Source organism: Anopheles coluzzii, chromosome 3 (assembly GCF_943734685.1).
Source record: "Anopheles coluzzii chromosome 3, AcolN3, whole genome shotgun sequence".
Lineage (NCBI taxonomy): Eukaryota > Metazoa > Arthropoda > Insecta > Diptera > Culicidae > Anopheles > Anopheles coluzzii.
Genome location: NC_064671.1, coordinates 56116891 through 56140356, shown reverse-complemented (window position 1 = coordinate 56140356; position 23466 = coordinate 56116891). Strand labels below are relative to the sequence as shown.

Below are 23466 nucleotides of genomic sequence, written 5' to 3'. Positions count from 1 at the left end.
AGTCGTCCGGAGTTGTTCGGAGTCGTTCGGAGTCGTTCGGAGTCGTCGGAGTCGTCGGAGTCGTTCGGAGTTGTCCGGAGTCGCCCGGAGTCGGAGTCGTCCGGAGTCGTTCGGAGTCGTTCGGAGTCATTCGGAGTCGTCCGGAGTCGGAGTCGTTCGGAGTCGTCATTTGTTATTTATTTGTCATTTGTTATTTATTCTGCAACTTTTAGTTACCATGCATTAATACTCGTTTTTGCAATTCTCTAATAATGCAATTCACACAAATTACACGTTTATTAATTTAATGCTTAGTTACTTGTTTATTCTTGAACATGACATGACATGAACATATTTCCTCTTTGTTATTCAACATTATCCTGGATATACATAAAAAAGGCGGTCCCCTGGTACAGTACGACACAATAACATGGTCGTCATGGGTTCAAACCTAGAATGGACCGTTTCCCCGTAGCAAACAATTGACTTGACTTGACTATCTGGCTGTATGGTAATGAAATAAGTCTCGAAAGATAGATTGTATAGGCCGGCGTAGGACTTTACGCCAAATAGAAGAAGAAGAAGAGCACTGAAAAGTCTTGGTCCATTGTCCTTATATGGGAACGGGTGAAAGCGAGGAAATTATTAAGTTCTGCATGGATCGAGTACACTTTAGGTAGATATTTAATGGTAAGAAACAGCACTCCTTTTTCCGATATATTTTTTTGTTAAATTGGCTAGCCAAATTGTATTGACCCTGTATAAGCGTGTAATCGAGGTGTATCTAATAAATTGGTTTATTAAAATACAGTTTTGATTTACTTTTGCATTAAAAACATGGACAAACATTTGTTGATTTAAAACTATGTTAGGGTTTCAAACCTAACTGGAGTAATGTTACGTCATCACACAAAACAAATTGTTAAACATTTAACATTTAAAAACCATTCACCCCTATGTTTCCGTCTATATTTGCTTACATGTTTTTTCGGAATGTGTCCTGGAAGGGATTGCTTTTGTAACGCTCGCATACATCATATACAGTTTATAATTCAACATTGTTCATTGTTCGCTAACTGGAGTTTGTTTACATCTCCGTTAGCGGTCACCTGCTGTATTAGAAATGTTATCGCAATCGTACACACAAATGTTATTTTACATGATTTCGGATACCACCGCAAGCATAAATAAAATTAAAGCATATTTTGTAATTAAACTTTATTCATTTCAAATTCAATCATGGAGAATGTATAGCATATTTAATATTATTTTCATTAAACCAGAATGCTGTCACTTCTATAATGAAATTTTTATGATAGATTGTTTAAATGACCAATTCCATCACACAATTCACTTCAAAATCTCACTGTTATAATCAATTTAAACATTTGTAGCAATCAGTTCAGTGCAAAGTGTCTATACACTAACGTGTTTAAACGTCTTCCAACACAGTTTGGGGTACAGTATCAATCCCATCTTCAGCACGGTGCGTTCATTTTAATTAGCCATTTCATGTTGAGCTCTTGATTAATAAACAACAAAACTTTCGCTGGCAAATTCAGTAAAGCAAAGAATTATATTGTTGGCAAATTATTTACGCAATTATGCCATACATATTATACGGCACAAACTTTTCGCCTTCAAACATTGCGTCTATTGTGATTTTTTGTTTATATATTACAATCTTGTGTAAGTTTTATGATTATAATTTCGCACATCATATTTTATGCGTCATGCCATTGGATTTGCTGACGTATACAGCACACCTTCCATTGTATGTCAAATATATTATGCTTATTATTCTCTTTCAGTTGAAAACAATGATCGTTATCCCTGATATATGTAGTGACAATAATACTAAAGTAGTATTAATGCAAGCATAGTCAACGACTCAATAAGTTACTATTTAATCTTAATAGCAATAAACCAAATAATAATGCATTGATACCATTGAATGACACATTCTTGAAAACTTATCACATCCAATCATGGATTGGCAATCAAGCTAATTGTTTCAGCGTGAAAGCAATTGAAATATAAAAAAAATGAATTTTTACTTGTACATTTTATAGAATCTTCGTCCTAAACATTATTTTTATCTCGTAGAACTATGCTGATACTTATGTCGCGAATCGAATTAGTTCTGTCAACAATGTTCCTAGTATACAAAATAAAGAATAAAGTCACGCTACCTGCAGATATATCGAGGGATCTTTCACACCATTTATCGTTGAAATGAAAAGATGAAGTATAGCTGACACACGCTGTTGAGATGGGTATAACGCTCCTGGTAATATAATGGTAGATGTAGGGGAATCAACTGCAAGTACACGAAAAGGAAAAAAATATCGTTCGAATAAATAATAAATAAACATATCATTATTAATACATGTTTTCGAAGTGATGGGGAAGGTCAAAGAATATTACTGTAATGCAGTGATTAAACAAAGACAAACTTTCTAATACATATTGATACTGTTATGGCCTATTTGAGCTGCTGTGTTTTTCACCAATTATTAATCACTTAATTGGTAACCATACAATGGTCATCAGGAAAAAAATTTGGTAATATTTATGTATTAAAAAGTTTGTCTTACTAACAATTTTACATGTCCTTTTGGAAAGTGATCGCGACTTGATCATTTAATATATAATATGATTTAAAAAAAATGAAAATAAAAATATTTATAGTATAAGCTATGTGAATAAATACCTCGATTTATATCGTTTTTGAAATTGAGTATAAATGGAGAACTGTGAGAGGCGGCTCATTCTCGAACTCGAGCGAAATATGAGCAGTTTTGCTGTGTTTGCCCTTATGCTTGAGTATGAACATAGATATTGGTTGCAGATTCAGCCGGTTCTTGATGCCAGCATCGGCGATGGTGACGTAGTTCTTTGTTCATTTTGAAGTAACTCAAAATTATGGATATTTATCATATAAAAAGTACCGTAGGAAATGTTTATAATACACCTCGACAACAGACATAAAAACAACGAGCGCGGAGACGGTGGGTGAACATCAATTAGCGAGCAATAGTAAAAATCGGGCTTGAGAGGTTACAAGAGTTTTGATAAAAGATACACCGGTACTTTAACTAATTCATCGAAATACATCCATTCTGGAATACAATTATTATATAAGAGGTACAGCATACAGAGTAAAACCAATTACCTTCAACGGTTTAGCCAGCAGGAAGATTTAATAGTATAATGCTGCGAACAGTGTTGTTTATATTACATCAACAAGAGCATCTTTAAGATGAGAATTTACCTCGATTAATTTCGCTTCGATCCACCAAACATAGCAGTCACGTTGCATTTATGGCTACACAACGTTAACAATACAACAGGATATGAACATACTGTTCTCTTTCATACTGTCTCGTTGATTTTATCCTGCATAACGAAGAAGCATAAAGGCTGTACATCCATGACTTTCCTTTACATTTGCTTTGAAAATATAATTAACCAGGTATCAATTACCTCTTCTGCAAGTCCTACATCAGCTGTTCTATCATGACCAACCATTCAAACTGCACAAGATACAGATGGCTTAATACTAGCGCGAGCATGTTGTAATTATAAATGCACGGTGAAGTTTACTATTGAGCAAAAGAAGAGCGTTAAGGTCGATTTGTATTGTTCGTTTATCTTAGGGATAGTATCTTAGGCTATTTGTACCTTATTTTCGACACCAATTGGTGCCACCGTCAAAAACGGCCAGTCTACAGGCTATAGCGGTGAAATCGGCGACTAGTATACACAACTAGAATTCAAATATATAATGTACTGGAACAGACGATTTCACCATCTGTTGTCCATTTACTTCCACAAAACAGGTTTTGCGGTAAACGAGTGATGGGATAACAAAACCATATACAACGAATGCATTCAAATATTGTTTAAAATTTTATCAACAGCTTCTCACGTCAGTCTTTAATTTGCTCTTTTAAAATGCTCTAATCTACAAATATTTCGAAGATTGACCGATAAAAACATCGTTTCTCTCTTTTTGAATTAGTTTTAAAACGAATACCAAGTGAAATATTTACTAACTGTAAAATGCACACAATGTAAAAGTATGATATCGATTACATTAAATCCTACAAAAGAACAAAACGCTGAAACAGACGCCATATCTCGACGATATCTCGTCGAGCGATTTTATAAAAAAAAACACACACACACGCGCGCGCAATACGAAATTCACAATGTGAAAAAATAAATAAAACATTAATCATTTCATGACACAGTTAAAACGAATGCTTACCTTGCACACTAGAAGATTTTCTACGACTGTTTAGATATCGTTTATATTGGTCTTATAAGGATGTGTTTTGATTTTAATTTTTTCTATTCTTAGTAGAGATACCTCATGTGAAGGAAAACGCTTCGGCATAAAGAACTTCACACCCGCCTGGATGACTTCATGCTACAAAACCACCTATGAGATCCGAAATGTTTGTATGCTCTTTTAGTAACTACGGCTGCGGCTACGATTGCGATCCCGGTGATCAGTTCGATCTGAGAAAGTATAGCGAAACAGATATTATTACAATATATTGCATAGGACAATATATATATTACACTGTATCACAACAAAATCAATTTTACTTACCGCGTCTACTATGACGATCTCGTTGACGATTATCATAGCGATCAGATCTTTCCTTGTACTCTCGATGATCACGCCGATAGCGGTTGCGATCTCGATCATCACGCTTGTTACCGTACCGATCGTCTCGGTCGCTGCCAAATACAAGAGAAACATTATCAAGTATTATGGAAATTTAATAAAGAAAATGGCTTTCGGCTCCTTACCGAGATTTACGTTCCTCTCGTTTCACGTTGTCTCGTCTGCGACGATCATCATCTTTAGACCGACGCTCTTCAAGGTTTACGGTGTGCTTCCTTCTCGCTTCATACATTTCATCAACAGCTTTGCGCAATTTAGAATATCTGTGCCGGAGGTAATTATCATCAGTAATTATTTGCCAACATGTAGCATATAACCATATAATAAAAACTATTACATACCCTAGATGTTGTTTTCCCGTGAGATGGTCATCAATCCTTTGCTGTGCATCGCCAACGATCAGAAAAGCGCCGCACACTTCACAAACTTCCATTTGTTTCTCCTGGGATGCTGCAATCTCCGCAGTGACTGACCATCCGTTTGATTCGTGTTGCTTTATCAGAGCTTCTTTTTCCTCCTTCAGCTGATCACATTGCTCCATTAAACCCTATTCGGTGATACAAGATTAATTATAGACACACATTAGCTACTTCATTATTAGAAGCTCAGTTCATAGTCGTACCTGTGCTTGTTCGACGTCTCCTCGTGTTCCGGCCTCCTCCGCCTCGCGCACAAGTTTATTGATCCGTTCGGTTAGCGAATTCACCTGATCTTGATGTTTGGGTACAGGTCGACCTCCTTCCGTTTTGCTGTTCATGAGAAGAAGTCTTTGCTTACCTTTCACTATCTTACGGTCCACTTCATTAATCATGTTGGTGCAAAAACGTAAAAAGTCCTCTTCGTATTGAGTTTTTTTACGACAAGGTTTTGCTTCATCAAACAGCCGCTTCGCTTCATCGTCGTGCAATTTGGTGCATTGCCCCAAATCGGCCCGAGTATTTACAAACAGATCGTGTGGACAAAACTTCACCAAAAAGTACGGACAAAACTGCAACAAAAAGAACAGTATGGTACGTGCAGGGCATGAATCGTTTACACATTTTTTGTATCGCCTACCTCTTCATCCGTCCACGAAACTTCCTTTGCAGAAGCCGAAGGATCCAGATTACGGTTCCTTCCCATCAGTTCGTCGAGTAATTGCCGAGCAACATCAACCATGTTGAACTGCTGATACTCTTCAATTAACAGGATAAATTTCTTGTTGGCCCCACGTTGACTAAATTTCACTAGCACTGGGGTTTAAACTCCACATCAACTAGGGAGAAAATCTTGCGATATAGACAAGAAAATTAAGCAAGTCGTAATGAATGCATTAATTTTATTGCCATGGAAAAAGCTATTTTGACAGCTGTCGTATGCACAGTGACAACGTTGGCAGACATCTTCACTTTGGCAGTGATGCCAAATTCGTTAGGCATAGTCAATTGAATTTGATGATTATTGACAATAAACTAAGAAAAAATAAAAAATATGTTGAGTTGGCAAAATGTCCATGATCAATTTAGAATCCGAATATTCAAACGTACTCCTTGCTGGCTGATGATATGGAATATTTAACAAAAACTTAATGCAAATGTTTGATCGATTGCGTCAATCGAGTAGGCCATTAAATTACCATTAAATTACTCTTAAATTACCGGTAATTTAGCGGTAAGATAGGGGTAAATTAAGTCCGATTTGTCTGACAGGGGGGATTTCCTTGACATCTACACATTCTGTCAACACCACACACTTTGACACCAGCTTCGACCATGCTTTCTTGTTTACTGTTGATTGATGGTCGGCGTTGTTGCTAGAACGAAGAACTGATTCGTTTAAAATTCTATAGAAAAAACCTGACCGCAAAATGAAATACGCATCGGTGAATGCCAAGTGTCCCTCATATACGGATAGCCATACATTATACGTCGGAGCTCATACAGGATCGTTTAAAAGTATGCGCGATATACACTAATACGCACAATTCACTACACTCACTCCTTGCTCATTCTTTAACAGGAATCCACGTACATGACGACGATCCTTTTCGGCAGGTAAATCTTCAGCCCATTGAGCTGCTCACAAAAACATCGAAGATCACCTGCATGGAATTTGGAAATGTCGACCGTACAGAGATTCTCATCGGACGCGCGAATCGGTGCGTAAAGGTGTTCGACTGTTCCAAAGAAGAGAGCATATCCAATTTTGAAATTGGCACCGATGAAGTAGTGGGCCTGGGCCGAAGCAACGGTTGCATTGTGGTCGGAAGCGCTAATGGTATGGTGCAAATTGTAAAGTACCCCGAACCTGTGAAGTTTAGCGTCGGAGAAAACCTTTTCCGACTGCGTCTATGCCCTGAGGATGAAACGCGCATGGTGACCGGAGGCAAATTGTTGAAACAAATCATCAAGCTATGGGATCTTGAGACGCAGAAGGTGCTTTTTATGGCAAAAAATGTGAAAAAAGTCCTAGAGTTGGAGCAACATGTTTGGGACAACGATGTGGTGTTTGTTGATCGGAATCTAATCGCCGCCTGCTCCCGTCACGGTTACGTACGATTGTACGACACAAGAGGACCGGCAAGACGACCGGTACAAGATTTCACCTCGTCTGACCCAGATGATCAGCTCGCATTTTCGTGTCTTGCTTCCCACGGTGATTATCTGTATGCCGGAACGACTACCTTCGGCGCGAGAGCGTTCGATATACGTAGGATGAAAAATCACATCCATGTGTACAAAGGTTTTACCGGCACGGTTACATCTATTCGAGTTGATTCGTCTGGCAATCATTTGTTCACTGGTTGTCTCGATCGTTATGTGCGAGTTCATCATGCTCATCGTACGGCTCTAGAATACCGATGCTACGTGAAATCGAAACCGACGCAGGTGTTGGGTATTGAATTTAAAGAACATCAAGCAAGTACTAATCAGGATGAAGTCAACAGCGATGATGATATTCAAATCGTAGCAAATGAGGAAGGGTCCGATCCAGAGTACGATGAAATGTTTTCAAAAATGAAGACTGTAAAGTAAGTTCAGTGATTCTTCCATGTAACACAAATAAATATGTATTTAAATGTATTATCATTGATTTACAATTATTAATTTTTTTACAGTGAATCCAAGGCAAAGACACCAATGAAACGTAAATCCATCTCTTCAACAAAGAATCCAGAAGATAATGTTCGACCAGTTAGTCATAAAAAAGTAAAAAACCTTTCAATGTGAATGAACAAGTGAATAAAAAAGTTCTAAGAGTCAATTAAGACTCACTACAATATTAGTATTTATGCAATACTTAGTGTAACCTTAGACAGTACGCCTCTGATTTACCTCCCAAAAAGAAATTATAAGAGGATGCCACCCATCAACCCAATAAAAGAAGAACCAATGGCCATTTGATTATCCCACCACAATATTTTATTTACAGTCCGTTCCGGAGTCACGCGCCACCGACAACAATACCAATCTATCAGCGTTTCGTTGATCATCGCCTTAGCAGAATAAATTCTCTTACCTTGGACATTTTTACCATTCTCCAAAAAAATTACTCAAGCCACCATAAAAGAATTAGGGAATAATTATATAATATATACATATATGACCTAAAATTAACTACGCTAGTAGATTATCCCAATTATTCCAGGGTAAGTACCCTGAAAATAATTAGGCTTGTAAAATAAAATGGAGTTTGAAATGGGCTTTTTTCTTTCTTTGTGTAACTTCAATTGCAACGCAATTAACTCACTTTCAATTCGATCATTTTAATTCTTAAAATGTACATCTTTTTCCTACACTTCTTACATGTCTTGTGTGTGTACGCTCGAAGAATATAATAAAATCATTGCTAATTTTTAAAATAATTGAAGTACACGTTTGTCGTATCCTAGTAAATCAACCGTCGATGTTAATTTATTATCCCCGACACTAGTACTTGCTACAGTTTGTAATATTCCAGAAAAAAAATATGCCTCTAGTTACATTCTTAACTATCATAGCAGGAAAAAAAAAACTAAAAACTTTGACGATCTGATTGGAAATAAGATAAAATTTAAAGCGAGTTTTTCACACTCGGAGCAATACTGGAACTTTCATCCAGCGAAAAGTTGTCTATCCATCAAGCGATTAAACTACACGTAAATAATTGGGCGCTGCATTCTTTACACTATTTACACGTGAGCAAACTTATGACTCTGATGATCATTTAACAATGACGAATCCCATTTCCTCTCCCCCACTACACCAAATCGCACATGGTCTGTTTCCAAGTGTTGTTGAAAGGAATTTTCAATATTTGAAACTTGATGTTTGGAACTTTGCGTTTCAAAATGGATTGAACTCTCTTCAGCGGCACGATTTCTACCTCTTCGGGCAGATCCAATTGAGAACCGATAGCGGATGGTGGATCATCGCTTCCAGGTACAGGCTTCAAGATGGGAATGCTACCTCCCATTTGATTTTCTGCGTCTTCAACATTCGCATCGATGTAGAGCTCCGTCACACGCAACAGTTCAACCGTTATGGCCCACACTACCGTTTCTAATGTTTGGTGCAGCTTGATTATTCCTTTCAAGACCATCCGATTCGTGGCAGCTGACTGAGACACATACGTTGGGATTAGTAGCAATTTCTTCACATTCGTGCAGTTGGAGATGTGTCGATCGAATCCCATCTTCACATCACAATTGATTAATTCTAACTGTGTTAAGCTTTTCACTCTGGCTATGCCATTCAGAATGGTAAACATATCAAAGTTCTCCTGTCCTTTCTCGAGCCTAAGCCGTTTCAAGGCTGTTAGGTTGGATAGCACGTTGGCAAGATTGGATCCCATTTCGGTACATTCACCCAGTTCAAGCGATTCTAAAAGTACGAGTGACCCCAAGGCTTCGATCGACGTAGAACCCAACTTGCTAATGGAGGTTAATGATAGGTGTTTCAGGTTACGCAAAGCTGCCAGCTGGTGCAGATCCCCTTCCAGTGAAATGGCGGCTGAAGATTTAAGACGCAATTCTTCCAAATTTGCACCGTGTTCGAAATTCACAAAATCGATGGGATCATTCTTTATTGCGAGTGCGTTGACTACCCGCAGGTTTGGGTTTGATCGAAGCAAGTTCCCCACAACTGTTGAAGAGCACCGACACAGGTCAATAACTTCTATTTGATCTGCCTGCCCAATGTGATCATTAAAACTTTGCCACATCTCGTCATTACTACCGACGTTCAAAACCTTTCGTAAATCTAGATGCTTTGTACCATTTTTTCGAAGCTTAGCTATCATTCCGGCCCAATCGCTGATGTAAGAGTTCTTCATGCGTACAGTTTCCCAGAATCGGGGATGGTTTCCTAAATGATTCCACATACGGCAAACACTGCAGGCACGTAGAAGTTCCTAAAAGAAATCAAATCAGCTGATTACAATCCTTTCTCGATTCATGATTCATGCGCCGGAAACTTACTTGTACTTTGAGATAGTTGAAGCTTAGCATCAAACAAGTATATCCTGCAGAAACATCTGACAAGAAGTTGGACGGATCACGACCGCTTCCATTTTGTGCTGCCGAGGAACTGTTGCGAGTCTGACCTCCACCACCAACAGGCGATGATGTGTCGTCATCTGAGATGCGATCATTTGCACAGTTCGCTGGCTTAGCGTTAGTGGAAGCCCCTCCAGCGTTATTACCCATCTTTCGAGCATCTTCCGGAAATTTGCTGCAACAAACGAAAGGAGAAATAAACGATTATTAGTAATTTACGTGTTTTCTTAGTTGTGTGTATACTTTTCGATCGTTATATTTGGGTGTGTAGAATTCTCTTCCGATTAAATCTTCACAAATCATACGAACATTAAGTAAAAAACTGTCTCTAAATGCCTGCAATATGGCATTCATAAAAGGACTATTGAAAAATAATAATTATAATAAAAACAGGAAATGGTTTGTAAACATATTGTGGTGAAAAAATTAATGCGAGCGAATTTGAAAATGGTGTCGTTTTGGATGGGAATCACTGGACGGGAAGTAAAAGCTATCTGGATTGATCCTGAAATCGAGAAAAAAAGAAGAAAGAAATCTGACAGAAATAACGCAATTTTTCAGTAATATGATTATTCAAATGAAAATTTAAGTCATTTGTGGATGGGAAAATATTGCATTTAACCCAAATGTTGTCAATGGGTTTTTTAGAGCGAGTTATTGTCATGCAATATGTCACAGTTATGTTACATGTGCTGTAAATTATTTCGATCCCAACAAACCGTGAAAAGAGAGAGACGATTAAAGTATGGAATTGGAACCTTTACGATGTCACTAGAAATTTGTCCGATGCAAGGTTTGTTTATAAATAACCCTCACCAGGTAAATGAGTCTAATGCAGTTATGACATGAGAAGATACGAATAAATTCTACACAAGTGTTAGGCTCTGATAAAACTATTACTTACATTGCGACCTGCGGTTGAGGATTTGTGGGTTTGGTAGAAGATTTTTTGCTCTTCACAGCGGTTGCTTTGCCTTTTGGTACAACCACATATTCATGACTGCCAATGACGAGAACATCTTGTGGTGGTATGTCCTTCGTGGAAGAGTTAATTTGCCCGCATGTACCTGTCGGTGTATTTACCGGTGGTACGTCAGCTTTAAGTCCGGCACTCTGCAGTTGAGCACGCCTTGTCTTTTCTTTGGTTGCAGCAACCTGTCCACTACTGTGAGCGGATTTTACTGCCGGTTTCGACGTTAATGCTTCGCCATTATTTGAAGTTAATGACGGTTTTGTCGCACTGATGCTACTGTTTCCGTTATTGTTAATCATGCCAAAGTTCCCGAACGATTCTTTGTATGTTTGTTGCTGCTGTTGCTCCGCTGCAATAGAGTCCTCCATGCAGCTCTTTAAAAAACAATGAACCATTTTAGTCGCTCAACCATTTTGAGTCTTTCACATCTCTTTCAATGTAAAGTTTAATGAAACATGAATAAAACACATTGAAAGAAATGTAAATATCCAAACTCCCATTAGAGGCATATTCTTCTACACATACCTTGCAAGTAAATCGACGAGCCAATGCTTCAGCTGTTGTAGCACTAACACATTCCGGATGGTACATGCAGTAGCATACCATACACTGCAGCTGCGGTATCATTCCCATCGCTGGTATACATTGGATTGTACAAGTTTCGACCCTTTTGATAAATTCCATACAATATTTCATATTTATGATATACTTTGATATTAACAAACTTGGATTTTAAAAGCAAATGAACGAAAATGTTATGTATATAGAATAAAACTTATTTACCAAATAAAAATAATAAAACTTTGACTTCAATGACAGGCGTACATGAATGCTCAAATGTATACTATCCAGGTTATAAGAGATGGACGTATGAGTCATAGGAAGATTTTTCTACACTACCAACATTACGTTTGATTGGCACTCGCCAAATATTTTCAAACATCAGATCTGTCGCTACCGCCAACGAATAAACAATGGCATCGTTGGCGATATCAACCGTAATATAATCATCGATGGAATAAAGCAGTACTACTTACCTATTTTTTCCAGCCATTTTAGCCTGCTTTCCGGTTATTCCACTGATTTCATTTCCTTTAATTGATCCCGTGGCTCCCTGAGTTCTGCTACGTTGCCCACCCGTGGAACCTAACGCGTTTGCGGACACTGGGTTGGTTTTAGGCGAGTTTTCTACATTCGAAGCAAACGATTTTGATAGTGGCGTTAGACTAAGCGAGTTAGTCTTGGCGTAGGATGATGGTGGAGGAGGACTCGCTCCTTTCGGCATTTTAGGTTTCGGGACACGTTTGCCCAAATCTGCCGAAGTATCCATAGAATGTGCTGCCCCGGGCATTGATCGTTTGGGCAAATTACTGTAAGATTTGGCACTCCTGAAAAGACATTTAAAAAATCTCAACATTAATTAGTCTGTGAACAACATCACATTACAGTGGAGCGCCGTTTATCCGGGCTCATCCTTGACTTGACCTCAACCGGATGCTAAGATATAACGAAAAATTTGCCCAATTGTGTTTCTTTTACACCCAAATTCGTGAAATATTGTAGTATAAATATTGTGAAATATTGTATAAAGTAGCATATTGTTTTGGAAACATATAGGGAATTTTATGATATACAAGTTTGTTTAGTAAATATAATTTTGTATTAAATTTTGGTGTCTATTGTTGTAAAATTATGACATCATAGCGAGATTTTCAAGCCTTCTGCTCAGCTCAAATCTTCTGTTACATATAACCATTGTAACAATTGTTATTTCGCGACAGGACAAATGTACGAACAGCCGGTACCCGGTTACAATATACCCTTATAAACGGCGTTTTTAGTACAGATACAGTAAGATTCGTGAAATAATGCTAGATGAATTACATTTTTTAATTCTCGGACGGTTTTAGAAGCGTTAAAAAATGCCTTTGTTTCATTTTTTATAACCAAAGATATTTTCAATAACCAAAGATCTTACCTGATTGTTTCTTCGTCTGGTGTTCCTCCAACAGGCTCTTTAGCGAATGTAAAATTATCCATCGTGAGATCATCGTGTAACGCAGATACGATATCATTTCGGGTACGTAATTTCTTTCCATTAGGTGTAATGTAATATACTTCACCCTTATCTTTACTATTTCCATCCATGTTGGCTCTATACACCTAAAATGGGAATAAGAAAATATGGATGTAATTGAGAATTTCTCCTTCCTTATATATAAACGAAATAATGGGGACGGCTAACTTACCAGTTCTCGCTTCCAACCATATTTAAATGGTACTTTGTAGATATCATCTTGCGTGTTAATGGGTACATTTATTTTTCTCTTCACCAAACTTTTATTATTTTCTCCAATAGCTGAGCTGCCAATATCCATTTCTTCCTGAAATGTAAACAGTTACATACCATTGTTGTATACATAGCTTTCGATGGATGTTTTATAGTGCTACCTGTTTAAAACTGTTTTGTAACTCAGATGCACCGTCCTCTTCGCCTGGTTTGCTGTTTTCTGACAACTTATTATCCGCTGCTGTCAAAATACCCTCGGATATTATCTCCAAGGGTCTCGGGGAACTCATAGTACCTGTGTAACGAAAACAGAACCAAAACATCGGAGTTAAAAATATAAAAGTGTATGAGCACATTATGTAATTAAACGAATACATGACTCTTCGCAATTTACCCGACTGCCGGCATTGATATTTTAACTTAAAATATTGTTATACATTTACATTATAACTTTTGACACGTTTACACATTACTGCTGCTACTATTTACTTTCAGGCCAGGCCAAAACGAAATCAGACGTTTTTTACTATAACTTTTCGATAGATGGCGACTGATGCAAAGAAATGGTACTCCGGAAAATGTCAACAAAAACAATGATCGCCGGCGAATTCTTGAATCTTCATTCATGTATCGTGTAGCAAAAATAATAAAAGCAATCGATTACCATTTTCACTGCTAGCAGCGTCCTCGTCGAATCCAGCGAAATCGTCCTCGTCACTCTCGCACATTAGCTCGCTGTATCTACGTTTTATGCCAACGTTCGGTCGCACGTTCAAGCTGCCAGCTTCTTCCTCTTCCTCCTCATCCGGATGCTGCTGATTATGCTGCTGTTGCAGCATACCGCCAGCGAGAGTCTCTCCCTGTTGCAGTCCTTGTTCATCAGCCATCTCCGAGAGGGCGATTTGATGCGTTCAACAAGCAGCCTCCCGTTAACTGCTGCAAGCGTCAGAATGTTTCACTGGTTCCCGTACTTGTGATTTTACACAAGGTCTTTCACTACCCAAGCCTCACACGTAGGCTCCCTTGGCGTACGAGACTCGTACGAACACGAATGAAAACAATTGCTTCACTCTGATTGCACTTTTATCACTGTGATTTGTCAATACCATGCCCGAAATGGGGCATTAAAACTAAAGTTAACACTTTCACGCTAAGAAAAGGACATTTCTAATACAACCGGCATTATCGAGCGCAAACGATGTATTGCATTAGAAACTAAGAAATGATCCGGCCGCTAGAATTCGTAAAAGACGCGTGGGTTTAGGACTAGCGTATGAAGTACGTTTTGGTTCGAGCGGTTTGTTTCCCTTTCAGGTCCGAGCGCAATACGCGCCGAAAAAGTGAGGTTATATTTTCCACTTGTGATAACTTTTTCTCGACAAGGCCAGCACCAAGCGCAACGTTGAAAAGCAGAACAACATTCACTGTTTTAATTTCGGTCACGTTTCCGGTCTTCCATTGCTTGGTGAGGCACTAGTTGAGTTGTTTTTTTTAGAAACAATGAAATCTTTAGTTTATTTAGCCGAAAATTTGATCGCGTATCTTTTCGATGCACACGAGATGTTTGCAATGCCCCACTGTCAAACTCGCTTTCGACGCGATGTTTGACAGAAGCAGGCACAATGGTCGAGCATCCAGTCTGCGACCATTTCGTATTGAAAGAGTGCAGGATTTATTCAACCTTGAATTAATGCCAATAACGTATTTTTTTTTGTTTAATTGGTTTGAACAGCAATTGATGCAATATTTCTCTTGCAAAATATTAATTTCGAAAGATTTACGTTTGTTTGTTTTGAATCCGACCAATGAAAGCTGTCAAATGTTGTGATTTCCACACCGAAGAAAGCTGTCACGTTTTTCCAGTACATTCCCCGTTGCCGCCGTATTTACAGGAATTGTATCTGATATTTCTGATGTAATACTGGTTGATACGTGATTGAGGTAGCCTTGTAACAAGTAACGAAAGTGGTCACACCAAGGATGATTCAAATACTCCGCAACGCATCGCATTTACCCTTCAAACAAATAACGCGTACGATTCGACCTGTTACCTGCCTGGTCGGTAATGTGGAGCATAGAACATACAGTTCAACTGTGTTTACCTCCCGGGCCGTTCCTGTGTTGTCCGCCACGGATGGACGCCGGCAATTTGTGCTGCGGGGCGGTTGGGCCGTGGGTTCGAGAAATTTCTGCAGCAAAAAAGATCCAAACCCCGACGATCCCGTCGAACCTCCGGCAGAATCGGTGAACTACACAAATCAGCTGCCTGCAACTGTGGCGATACCAGAAGTATGGCCACACTTGCCCGTAATAGCGACAAAACGAAACCCGGTTTTCCCGCGATTCATGAAAATTTTGGAGGTGAATAATTTGGGAGCGTCAATGAACGACGTCAGAGTGTAACAAACTTCCGTCATACTCTTGCACTAATGGCAAATGTAATTCTCTTTAGGTTACCAATCCGATGTTAATAGATCTCATAAGACGAAAGGTGAAGCTGAATCAACCGTACATTGGCATTTTCCTGAAAAAAGACGACGACAATCCAAACGAAGTGATGGAAACAACAAAAGAGGTTTATGAAATTGGAACATTTGCACAAATTCAGGAAATGCAAGACCTTGGAGATCGACTGCGGTTAGTAGCAACAGCACATCGACGCATAAAAATCGTAGGCCAACTGTACGAGGACCTGGATGCACCGGCTGCCGGTAAAGGTAAGTATTGCGAAGCGTTTTACCAGGGGATATATCGAAGTCGTTGATCGTGATCGGCTCTTTTTTGTCCCCCCTAATGACAATACGTATTAGAAATGACCATAAAATATCCGTACTTTAACACGCAAATCGCCGTCTCGGTAGACGAACCGGATGCGGAAAAGCGTCGTCGAAAGCACAAGCTTCGAAGCAAGCAGATGCGCAATTCTAACAACGACCACACAACCGATGGTACACCACTGGAGGAGGCTCCAAAGCGCCGACTGCTGAAAGAGGGCGAGCAACAGCCTTTGCTTATGGTGGAGGTGGAAAACGTTAAACATGAAAGCTTCAAAAACACAGAGGAAGTTAAAGCGCTTACCCAGGAAGTGATAAAGACGATTCGAGACATCATTACTATGAATCCATTATACCGGTAAGTAAGCGTGAAAATGGTGTATTGGTATTTGAAAACAGGAACCGTTAAAGTACTCATTAAATTTTCCTCTCTGATTAAATTACAGCGAGAGTCTTCAGCAGATGCTTCACCAAAACCAAAGGGTTGTAGACAATCCAGTCTATCTGTGCGATTTGGGTGCCTCACTGTCTGCAGCCGAACCAGCAGAGCTGCAGGAAATATTGGAAGAGATGGATGTAAGAAGTTAATCCAGTGTTAATTGCATCAGTTACATTTTGCTAACTGCCATATTTTGTGATTTACAGATACCTAAACGCTTGATGCTTTCACTGTCATTGTTGAAAAAAGAACTGGAACTTTCGAAGCTGCAGGCAAAGATTGGACGAGAAGTGGAAGAAAAGGTGAAACAACAGCATCGCAAATACATCCTTCAAGAGCAGTTAAAGGTCATTAAAAAGGAGCTAGGCATCGAAAAGGACGACAAGGACGCGATCGGGGAAAAATATCGCGAGCGCATAAAGGAAAAGGTGGTCCCAAAAGCAGTGGCGGATGTTATCGAGGAAGAGCTTACAAAATTAAATTTCCTGGAAAGCCACAGCTCTGAATTTAAGTAAGTTTAAGGTTCACAATGCTAACAGCGCTAAAACAATGCTCATCTGTTGCGGTTTTGTTCTTTCTCCAGTGTGACTCGAAATTATTTAGATTGGCTTACGACGCTACCGTGGGGTGTGATGAGCGAGGAAAACTTAGACATTGACCAAGCGAGCAAAATTCTGGATGAAGATCACTATGGCATGGATGACATCAAGAAGCGGATACTGGAGTTCATAGCTGTTAGTCAGCTGAAGGGTACAACACAAGGCAAAATCCTGTGTTTCCATGGACCCCCGGGAGTGGGCAAAACCAGCATAGCTCGATCGATTGCCAAAGCACTCAATAGAGAGTATTTCCGATTCAGTGTTGGTGGAATGACGGATGTGGCTGAAATTAAGGGTCATCGACGTACGTACGTCGGGGCGATGCCTGGGAAGTTAATACAGTGCTTGAAAAAAACCAAGACAGAAAATCCACTCGTTTTGATCGACGAGGTTGATAAGATTGGAAGGTAAATTACAGTCAATTACATTGCGTTTTGTTTTCAATCGTTCATCGTGTGATATAACTCGATTGTTCACTTCGCAGAGGATACCAAGGCGATCCCAGCTCTGCACTGTTGGAATTGCTTGATCCGGAGCAGAATGTGAATTTCCTTGACCATTATCTGGACGTGCCGGTCGACCTTTCAAAAGTGTTGTTCATCTGCACGGCCAATGTAATCGATACAATTCCGGAACCGCTCCGTGATCGTATGGAAATGATCGACATGTCGGGTGAGATTAACAACTGACAACTAAATCTTCAGACTTGGACAGCAATTGAGCAGAAAGTAATGTTTTTTTCTTCTTTCCTTTACAGGTTACGTGGCGGAAGAAAAGCTAGCCATCGCTAAACAGTATCTCATTCCACAGGCAAAACGTGACAGCGGTGTTGAAGATAAACACATATCGATTACGGACGATGCGCTACACGCGCTAATCAAAAGCTACTGCCGTGAATCGGGAGTGCGTAACCTACAAAAGCAGATCGAAAAGATAGTGCGCAAGGTGGCATTTAAGGTCGTACGGAAAGAGGCCGATTTCACGGAAGTGTCGGGTACGAATCTCAGCGATTTGTTGGGCAAACCGATTTTCACCCAAGATCGAATGTACGAGTCTACACCGCCCGGCGTGGTTATGGGACTTGCGTGGACAGCTATGGGTGGCTCTGCGTTGTATATTGAAACAGCAAAGCGCAAATTATTGCAACCAATGGACACCAATGGTGATTCTAAACAGGCGCCGGGCGATGGTTCGCTGGAGCTCACCGGTCATTTGGGAGACGTAATGAAGGAATCGGCCCGCATTTCGCTTACAGTGGCAAGAAATTTCATCTCACAAATCGAGCCCTCCAACAACTTTCTGGAATCTAGTCACATACACCTACACGTTCCCGAGGGAGCCACACCAAAGGATGGGCCCAGTGCAGGTGTGACGATTGTGACGGCCTTGCTTTCGCTGGCGAGGGGCCAACCGATTCGCCAGAATGTAGCAATGACTGGGGAAGTTTCGCTCATGGGCAAAGTGTTACCCGTCGGAGGAATCAAGGAAAAAACTATTGCTGCCAAGCGCAGCGGTGTCACCTGCATTATATTGCCCGAGGAGAATAAGAAAGACTTCACCGATTTGCCCAAATTCATTACGGAGGGTTTGGAGGTACATTTTGCCAGCACGTACGCCGATGTATACCGCATTGTGTTCCCTGAGAGTTAGATGTAATATTTCATTGCTAAAGTGTTACTGATAGTTCGTTAGTCTATTGTATAAGAGTCGCTTGGTGATAGAAGTGCACAACTCGACAGAATAAATGAATTCATTGGTGAAGAATCAGAATTTGCCGATTAACTCTATTTCGAACGACAATCATTTATATTTACCATCACGGCATAAGCGCAGGTAAATTTCACACCTTTAGAGTCAGTTTCAGTGGCTGGGCGGTCTTCTCAGACGGCGGTGGAATCACGCGCATCGGTGGTAGCCGGCGCACCTTTCGGCCATGATGTCCATCCTTGCGCTGCCATAGACCCGAACGGGGACGATTGCCTAGTTCTCGATTCTTCTGGGCAGAGCCGATCGGTGTTTTGGCGTGTGCAATGTTGGAAACGCGTCCTACGGTGGCCATACACGTTTGTTGAAATGCAAATTCCTGCTTCGATGGCAGCTGCACAACGACCAGTTCACCGAACTTGCGTAAAATGGTTCCGTATGAACCGGCGGCATGTATCAGATGGCAAGGCTGTCCCGGGTACTTTTCAAGACAATGAATTTGGGTGCCCACCTGGAGTGCACCTAACGGATACGCATCCCCTTCATTGGCACGAACTGCAAACAAAGCGGTAATGAGCAAACCATCAACAACCTTCGCATCTCCCGTAAACCACCTACCTGGTATCCGAGGGATGAAACGGGATGTTTTTATTAAATCACCCGCCTTCATGTTCTCCGTCGCCAGAATGTATTTCATTTCGTTTCCCACAGCGACTAGTGCCACCTTTGCGGTACGGCAGCCGTCGTCGATTACATCGACCACTTTTTCGATTTGCGGCGGTCCCTCCGCGGGTCCATCGCGAACCCACTTTATCCAGTGATACTTGTGCTTGATGCCGCCACCAATACCTTTGGCGATCAGCCGTCCCGTTTCGGGATCCCGCCCGGCCAGATTGGTGACACGAAGCGGCTCAATCGTGTACTCCTCTGGGTAGTGCACGATCCGACGGTACGATTTTCCACCACCGGGTTTCGGCTTGTTCAGGAACCTTTCCAAACTTTCCAACGATATTGGACGCACTGCCGTATGGCGCACATCTTGAGCTAATGGTGTTAAAGATAAACGACTCAGTAATCGCGCCAAACTGGCCATTATTTTATGTTGTGTCGGCACACGCCAGGAGAAATATTTTATTATTTACGCAACAACCGCTTTTGACAGCAGCGTGCGCAGGTCTGAACTGACAGCGGCATAGAAAATCAAACACAAACAACAGAGGTCTGTCACTCTGAAAGCAGCTGATTGAAACTGGGTTCAAAAGGGTTACGAGCAGAATTGAGATCAAGTTATTTTGCTGTGTAATAAGAAAAATACGCAAAATATAAAGGTTCTCCGCAGCAGTTGAGTTGTTAGCAACATGCTTCAGTAAGCATCACCAGCTCCTTTGAGAACCGACCATTTTAAGGGACGGAATAGGTTACCCGGCTTACCATCATCTCAACTGGAATTTATAGCGGACAGCGACAAACCGAATTTTTCAGGTATCAACAAATCAGAAGAATGAAGTGAGTAATCTGTCTGAAATCGCTTATCTTTGCTAACGGTCTTCATAATGAAATTGTTGCAGCTGTAAACCTAGCAATAAAACCATCCTTATCCTGGGTAAGTTGCATGAAGCTGGTAGTTTGGTTACGTTGTTGAACTGAGTTTACTAACCCTTCCTCATGATGTACGGTGGTATGCTTTAGGGTTCTTATCTGCTTGTTTGATTGACGTGGTCATGGCTACCGGAACGTTCTACTATTTTGCGTACGGCAGTAATTTATTAGCTAAACGAATTCACATACAAAATCCAACTGCAGTTCGTAAAGGATTTGGTTATTTGAAGGTAATTTAGAAGGCAAGCAATAGCTAACAATTAATCATAATACAATAATTTAATTTTAGGATTACAGTTTGGATTTTTTCCATTATGCAGCGCGATGGCGAGGAGCTCCGGCAACAATAGTGGAGCAGGAAGGGAAAAAAGTTTGGGGTGCCATATGGGAGATAGACAACAGCAATTTAGCCGATTTAGATCGACAGGAAGGGGTGCACAATAGCGTTTACAAACCTTTAACACTTCCCGTAGTGTTACCAACTGGAGATACTCTAGACTGCCGCGTCTATCAGCTGGTTCGCAACCCCTGCTGCTTGGCACCAGATGCCGAAGATAGACCCTACGAAAGGCAACCTTCCAAAACATACATGAATATCATCGTCAACGGTGCCAAGGAGACGGGACTTCCGGACGATTATGTTTCGTTGTTGAAAAGAATTAAACATAACGGGAACACTGGTGACCCGCAGCTTTCTTTGGAGTTGGAAAAGCCTATTGAAGATCTATAAAAAAATGAAAATATTGCATATTAGGAACCAAACGAAATTCATCCACAGAATTCAACTAAAGTTATGGCTTTTGATTGTTGGTCGTTCATTAGTTTTTGCTTCTAAGCGATTTAAAATTTGTGATTGCTGTTTATTAGGTACAACCGTTGGCGCTATAAGCATTAGTTCGCATCACTTTGGTCAACAGGAAAGGCGCGATTGGTGCAGGACATATATTGTGTATGTAAAAAGTTTTTAAACTATATCCCGGGACACTTAACGCTTACGATTCAAAATCTAAAAAAGTGAAGTCGAAAAGGTCGTGATTTCAGCGTAGACTTTTTTTTATATTTTGGAATTGTAAAACTGCGAACTACCTGATCTTTATTCAAGGGAATAACAAAATGTAAAAAAAAACGGTTTTAAATGTGCAGCATTTTCATATGGCTTGTAGCTTAAAGCACACTAAAAATATGTATATTTTTATTTGATTGAATAAAACAGCGCATACTTACATAGTTTTGGTTCTTGGGGTGGACTATCTGCTTTTGGTACAACCAACACATTCCATATTGTGCATCCGCTACTCCCAATTGTTCATAAATACACAATGATTGTCGAGCAGCGTATTAAGCTTGCCAGACTAGAGTGGACTGGGCATGTAATACGCATGGAACTGAACGACTCAGTATGTCCAAGTTGCAGTGGCAAGATAGCGTGTCCGCCATCTAGGCCGGGATAAAGGATTGGCAGACGAAAGTGCCCGACTATTAGCAGTATCTAATGCTCCGCAAGCGTTAGATCCCAAAGCGGTTGAGGGGCCAGATAAGTAAGTAAGTTGTTGTTATCCGGCGCTACAACCGCTTTGCGGTCTTGGCCTGCCTCAGGAGTGTCCGAAACTGCTCGCGGTCTCGCGCCTTCGTCTGCCAGTCCGTTATCCCGGCCTTAATGGCGGATGCCTAAACGCCATCTTGCCACCTCAGTTTGGGCCTATCACGCCACTTCTGTCCTTGTGGACGGCCTAAAAAAACTTTACGGGATGGGTCCTCCGTTTCCATGCGTACAACATGGCCAGCCCACCGGAGCCTGGCGAGTTTGATACGCTGCACGACAGTGAGGTCGCCGTATATGTCGTATAGCTCGTCATTATAGCGGCTTCTCCATTGTCCTTCCACACATACGGGGCCAAGTATCCTTCTGAGCATCTTCCTCTCGAACGCGACTAAGAGGGTTTCAAAAGTAAGTAAGTAAGTAAGAAACGGAATAATAGTATCGAAAGAATCCATTGAGTAATGCGCCCTTATTTGTAGGCGTGATCTTTCAAATGTTTAACTCAAAATATTTTATTAATTAGCTCAACATATTTTGAATCGCTTAATTTTAAAAATATCCGTGAAACTACGCTTTTGTACCAAAGATTTTTTATGAATGATATGTCTGATTCTATACATATAAGCGGATCTTAAACCCATGACGGGCATGTATTTAAGTCGTACGAGTTGACGACTGTACCACGAGTCATTTATGAAGTTATGAACACTTTAGGTAATATTACATCAAGAATACAGTGCATTCAGGATAGTTTATGCCCACATAACCTTATTTAATGATTATTAAATCATAATTTTAATCTCTTTTTTTCAATGTAATATAGCTGTTGACCGTTCCAAGCAATATTCGCCACGTTTTTTCTTCTTATTTATCGCAAAAAGTGATGTAGGCCTTCAAGAAATTTCGCTAATGAGTTATCGTTAAAATATCGTTTTGATAGAAAATACCTAATATATTACCAAATATAATATCAACCTTCTACAACTTTCTACTATTGAAACTAGATTAGCTTTCACTAGGATTCAGAATCAGTTGTGTTCCTAAGGGAAGAAGTATAAAAATGGGAAAAGGGATTCTAAAAGCAGTACCAAGGTATTTCAATAGGAACTATAAGTAAGTGATTAGCGAATGATCGTCAACTAGGAAAAAAAGTTTACCTGGGTTTAGCTGTTAGTTACAAGCTACAATCAGTTGATCGTTAAAACTACCAATTAAAATTGTTTATTATTGTTACATACATATTTAAGGAATGTATTCATAACCTGATAATTTGTTTCGTCCCGACTTCACCATCGATATTCTCCTAGACCGGTCCTCGTATTTTTTGACGATTTTCCGACCAATGCATTAATTAT

General features: G+C 40.2%; 6 protein-coding genes across 14 annotated transcripts; 3 read left to right on the top strand and 3 right to left on the bottom strand.

Moving 5' to 3' along the window:
* Positions 1-1180: 1180 nt before the first annotated feature.
* LOC120957085 (luc7-like protein 3) lies at positions 1181-6032 on the bottom strand. Of its 6 annotated transcripts, none has more exons than XR_005751896.2 (7): positions 5735-6032; positions 5301-5666; positions 5020-5225; positions 4804-4941; positions 4601-4731; positions 3254-4506; positions 1181-2299 (listed from the first exon to the last, which is right to left on the bottom strand). XR_005751896.2 is itself a non-coding variant. In XM_040379071.2 (6 exons), exons 1-6 carry the CDS (start codon positions 5834-5836, stop codon positions 4457-4459), a joined length of 993 nt encoding a protein of 330 aa, XP_040235005.1. In that variant the 5' UTR covers positions 5837-6032; the 3' UTR covers positions 1181-4456. The 6 variants fall into 6 exon arrangements, 1 of the variants encoding a protein (XP_040235005.1); XR_005751895.2 differs by having other exon boundaries at positions 1181-3378; positions 3466-4506; XR_005751897.2 differs by having other exon boundaries at positions 1181-3584; positions 3664-4506.
* A 367-nt stretch (positions 6033-6399) lies between these two features.
* On the top strand, positions 6400-7939 carry LOC120960117 (WD repeat-containing protein 74). Its single transcript, XM_040384078.2, has 3 exons — positions 6400-6612; positions 6677-7688; positions 7776-7939. Exons 1-3 carry the CDS (start codon positions 6525-6527, stop codon positions 7885-7887), a joined length of 1212 nt encoding a protein of 403 aa, XP_040240012.2. The 5' UTR covers positions 6400-6524; the 3' UTR covers positions 7888-7939.
* Positions 7940-8403: 464 nt separating this feature from the next.
* On the bottom strand, positions 8404-15062 carry LOC120960115 (uncharacterized). Of its 2 annotated transcripts, XM_040384074.2 has the most exons (9): positions 14121-15062; positions 13618-13751; positions 13416-13550; positions 13145-13329; positions 12204-12554; positions 11692-11833; positions 11098-11540; positions 10116-10368; positions 8404-10048 (listed from the first exon to the last, which is right to left on the bottom strand). In XM_040384074.2, the coding sequence occupies exons 1-9, from the start codon at positions 14341-14343 to the stop codon at positions 8897-8899; spliced, it is 3018 nt and encodes a 1005-aa protein (XP_040240008.2). In that variant the 5' UTR covers positions 14344-15062; the 3' UTR covers positions 8404-8896. The 2 variants fall into 2 exon arrangements, with proteins under 2 accessions (XP_040240008.2, XP_040240009.2); XM_040384075.2 differs by lacking the exons at positions 11098-11540; positions 11692-11833 and having other exon boundaries at positions 14121-15061.
* Positions 15063-15283: 221 nt separating this feature from the next.
* LOC120960116 (lon protease homolog, mitochondrial) lies at positions 15284-19038 on the top strand. Of its 2 annotated transcripts, none has more exons than XM_040384076.2 (8): positions 15284-15817; positions 15909-16173; positions 16267-16588; positions 16677-16806; positions 16876-17180; positions 17253-17675; positions 17753-17940; positions 18026-19038. In XM_040384076.2, exons 1-8 carry the CDS (start codon positions 15437-15439, stop codon positions 18916-18918), a joined length of 2907 nt encoding a protein of 968 aa, XP_040240010.2. In that variant the 5' UTR covers positions 15284-15436; the 3' UTR covers positions 18919-19038. The 2 variants fall into 2 exon arrangements, with proteins under 2 accessions (XP_040240010.2, XP_040240011.2); XM_040384077.2 differs by having other exon boundaries at positions 15285-15817; positions 16318-16588.
* Positions 19018-20151, bottom strand: LOC120960118 (39S ribosomal protein L2, mitochondrial). The gene is made up of 2 exons (XM_040384079.2): positions 19591-20151; positions 19018-19527 (listed from the first exon to the last, which is right to left on the bottom strand). The coding sequence occupies exons 1-2, from the start codon at positions 20063-20065 to the stop codon at positions 19109-19111; spliced, it is 894 nt and encodes a 297-aa protein (XP_040240013.2). The 5' UTR covers positions 20066-20151; the 3' UTR covers positions 19018-19108.
* A 73-nt stretch (positions 20152-20224) lies between these two features.
* LOC120960119 (gamma-glutamylcyclotransferase-like) lies at positions 20225-21798 on the top strand. Of its 2 annotated transcripts, none has more exons than XM_040384081.2 (4): positions 20225-20478; positions 20541-20575; positions 20662-20801; positions 20861-21798. In XM_040384081.2, the coding sequence occupies exons 1-4, from the start codon at positions 20474-20476 to the stop codon at positions 21299-21301; spliced, it is 621 nt and encodes a 206-aa protein (XP_040240015.2). In that variant the 5' UTR covers positions 20225-20473; the 3' UTR covers positions 21302-21798. The 2 variants fall into 2 exon arrangements, with proteins under 2 accessions (XP_040240015.2, XP_040240016.1); XM_040384082.2 differs by having other exon boundaries at positions 20227-20454.
* Positions 21799-23466: the final 1668 nt, after the last annotated feature.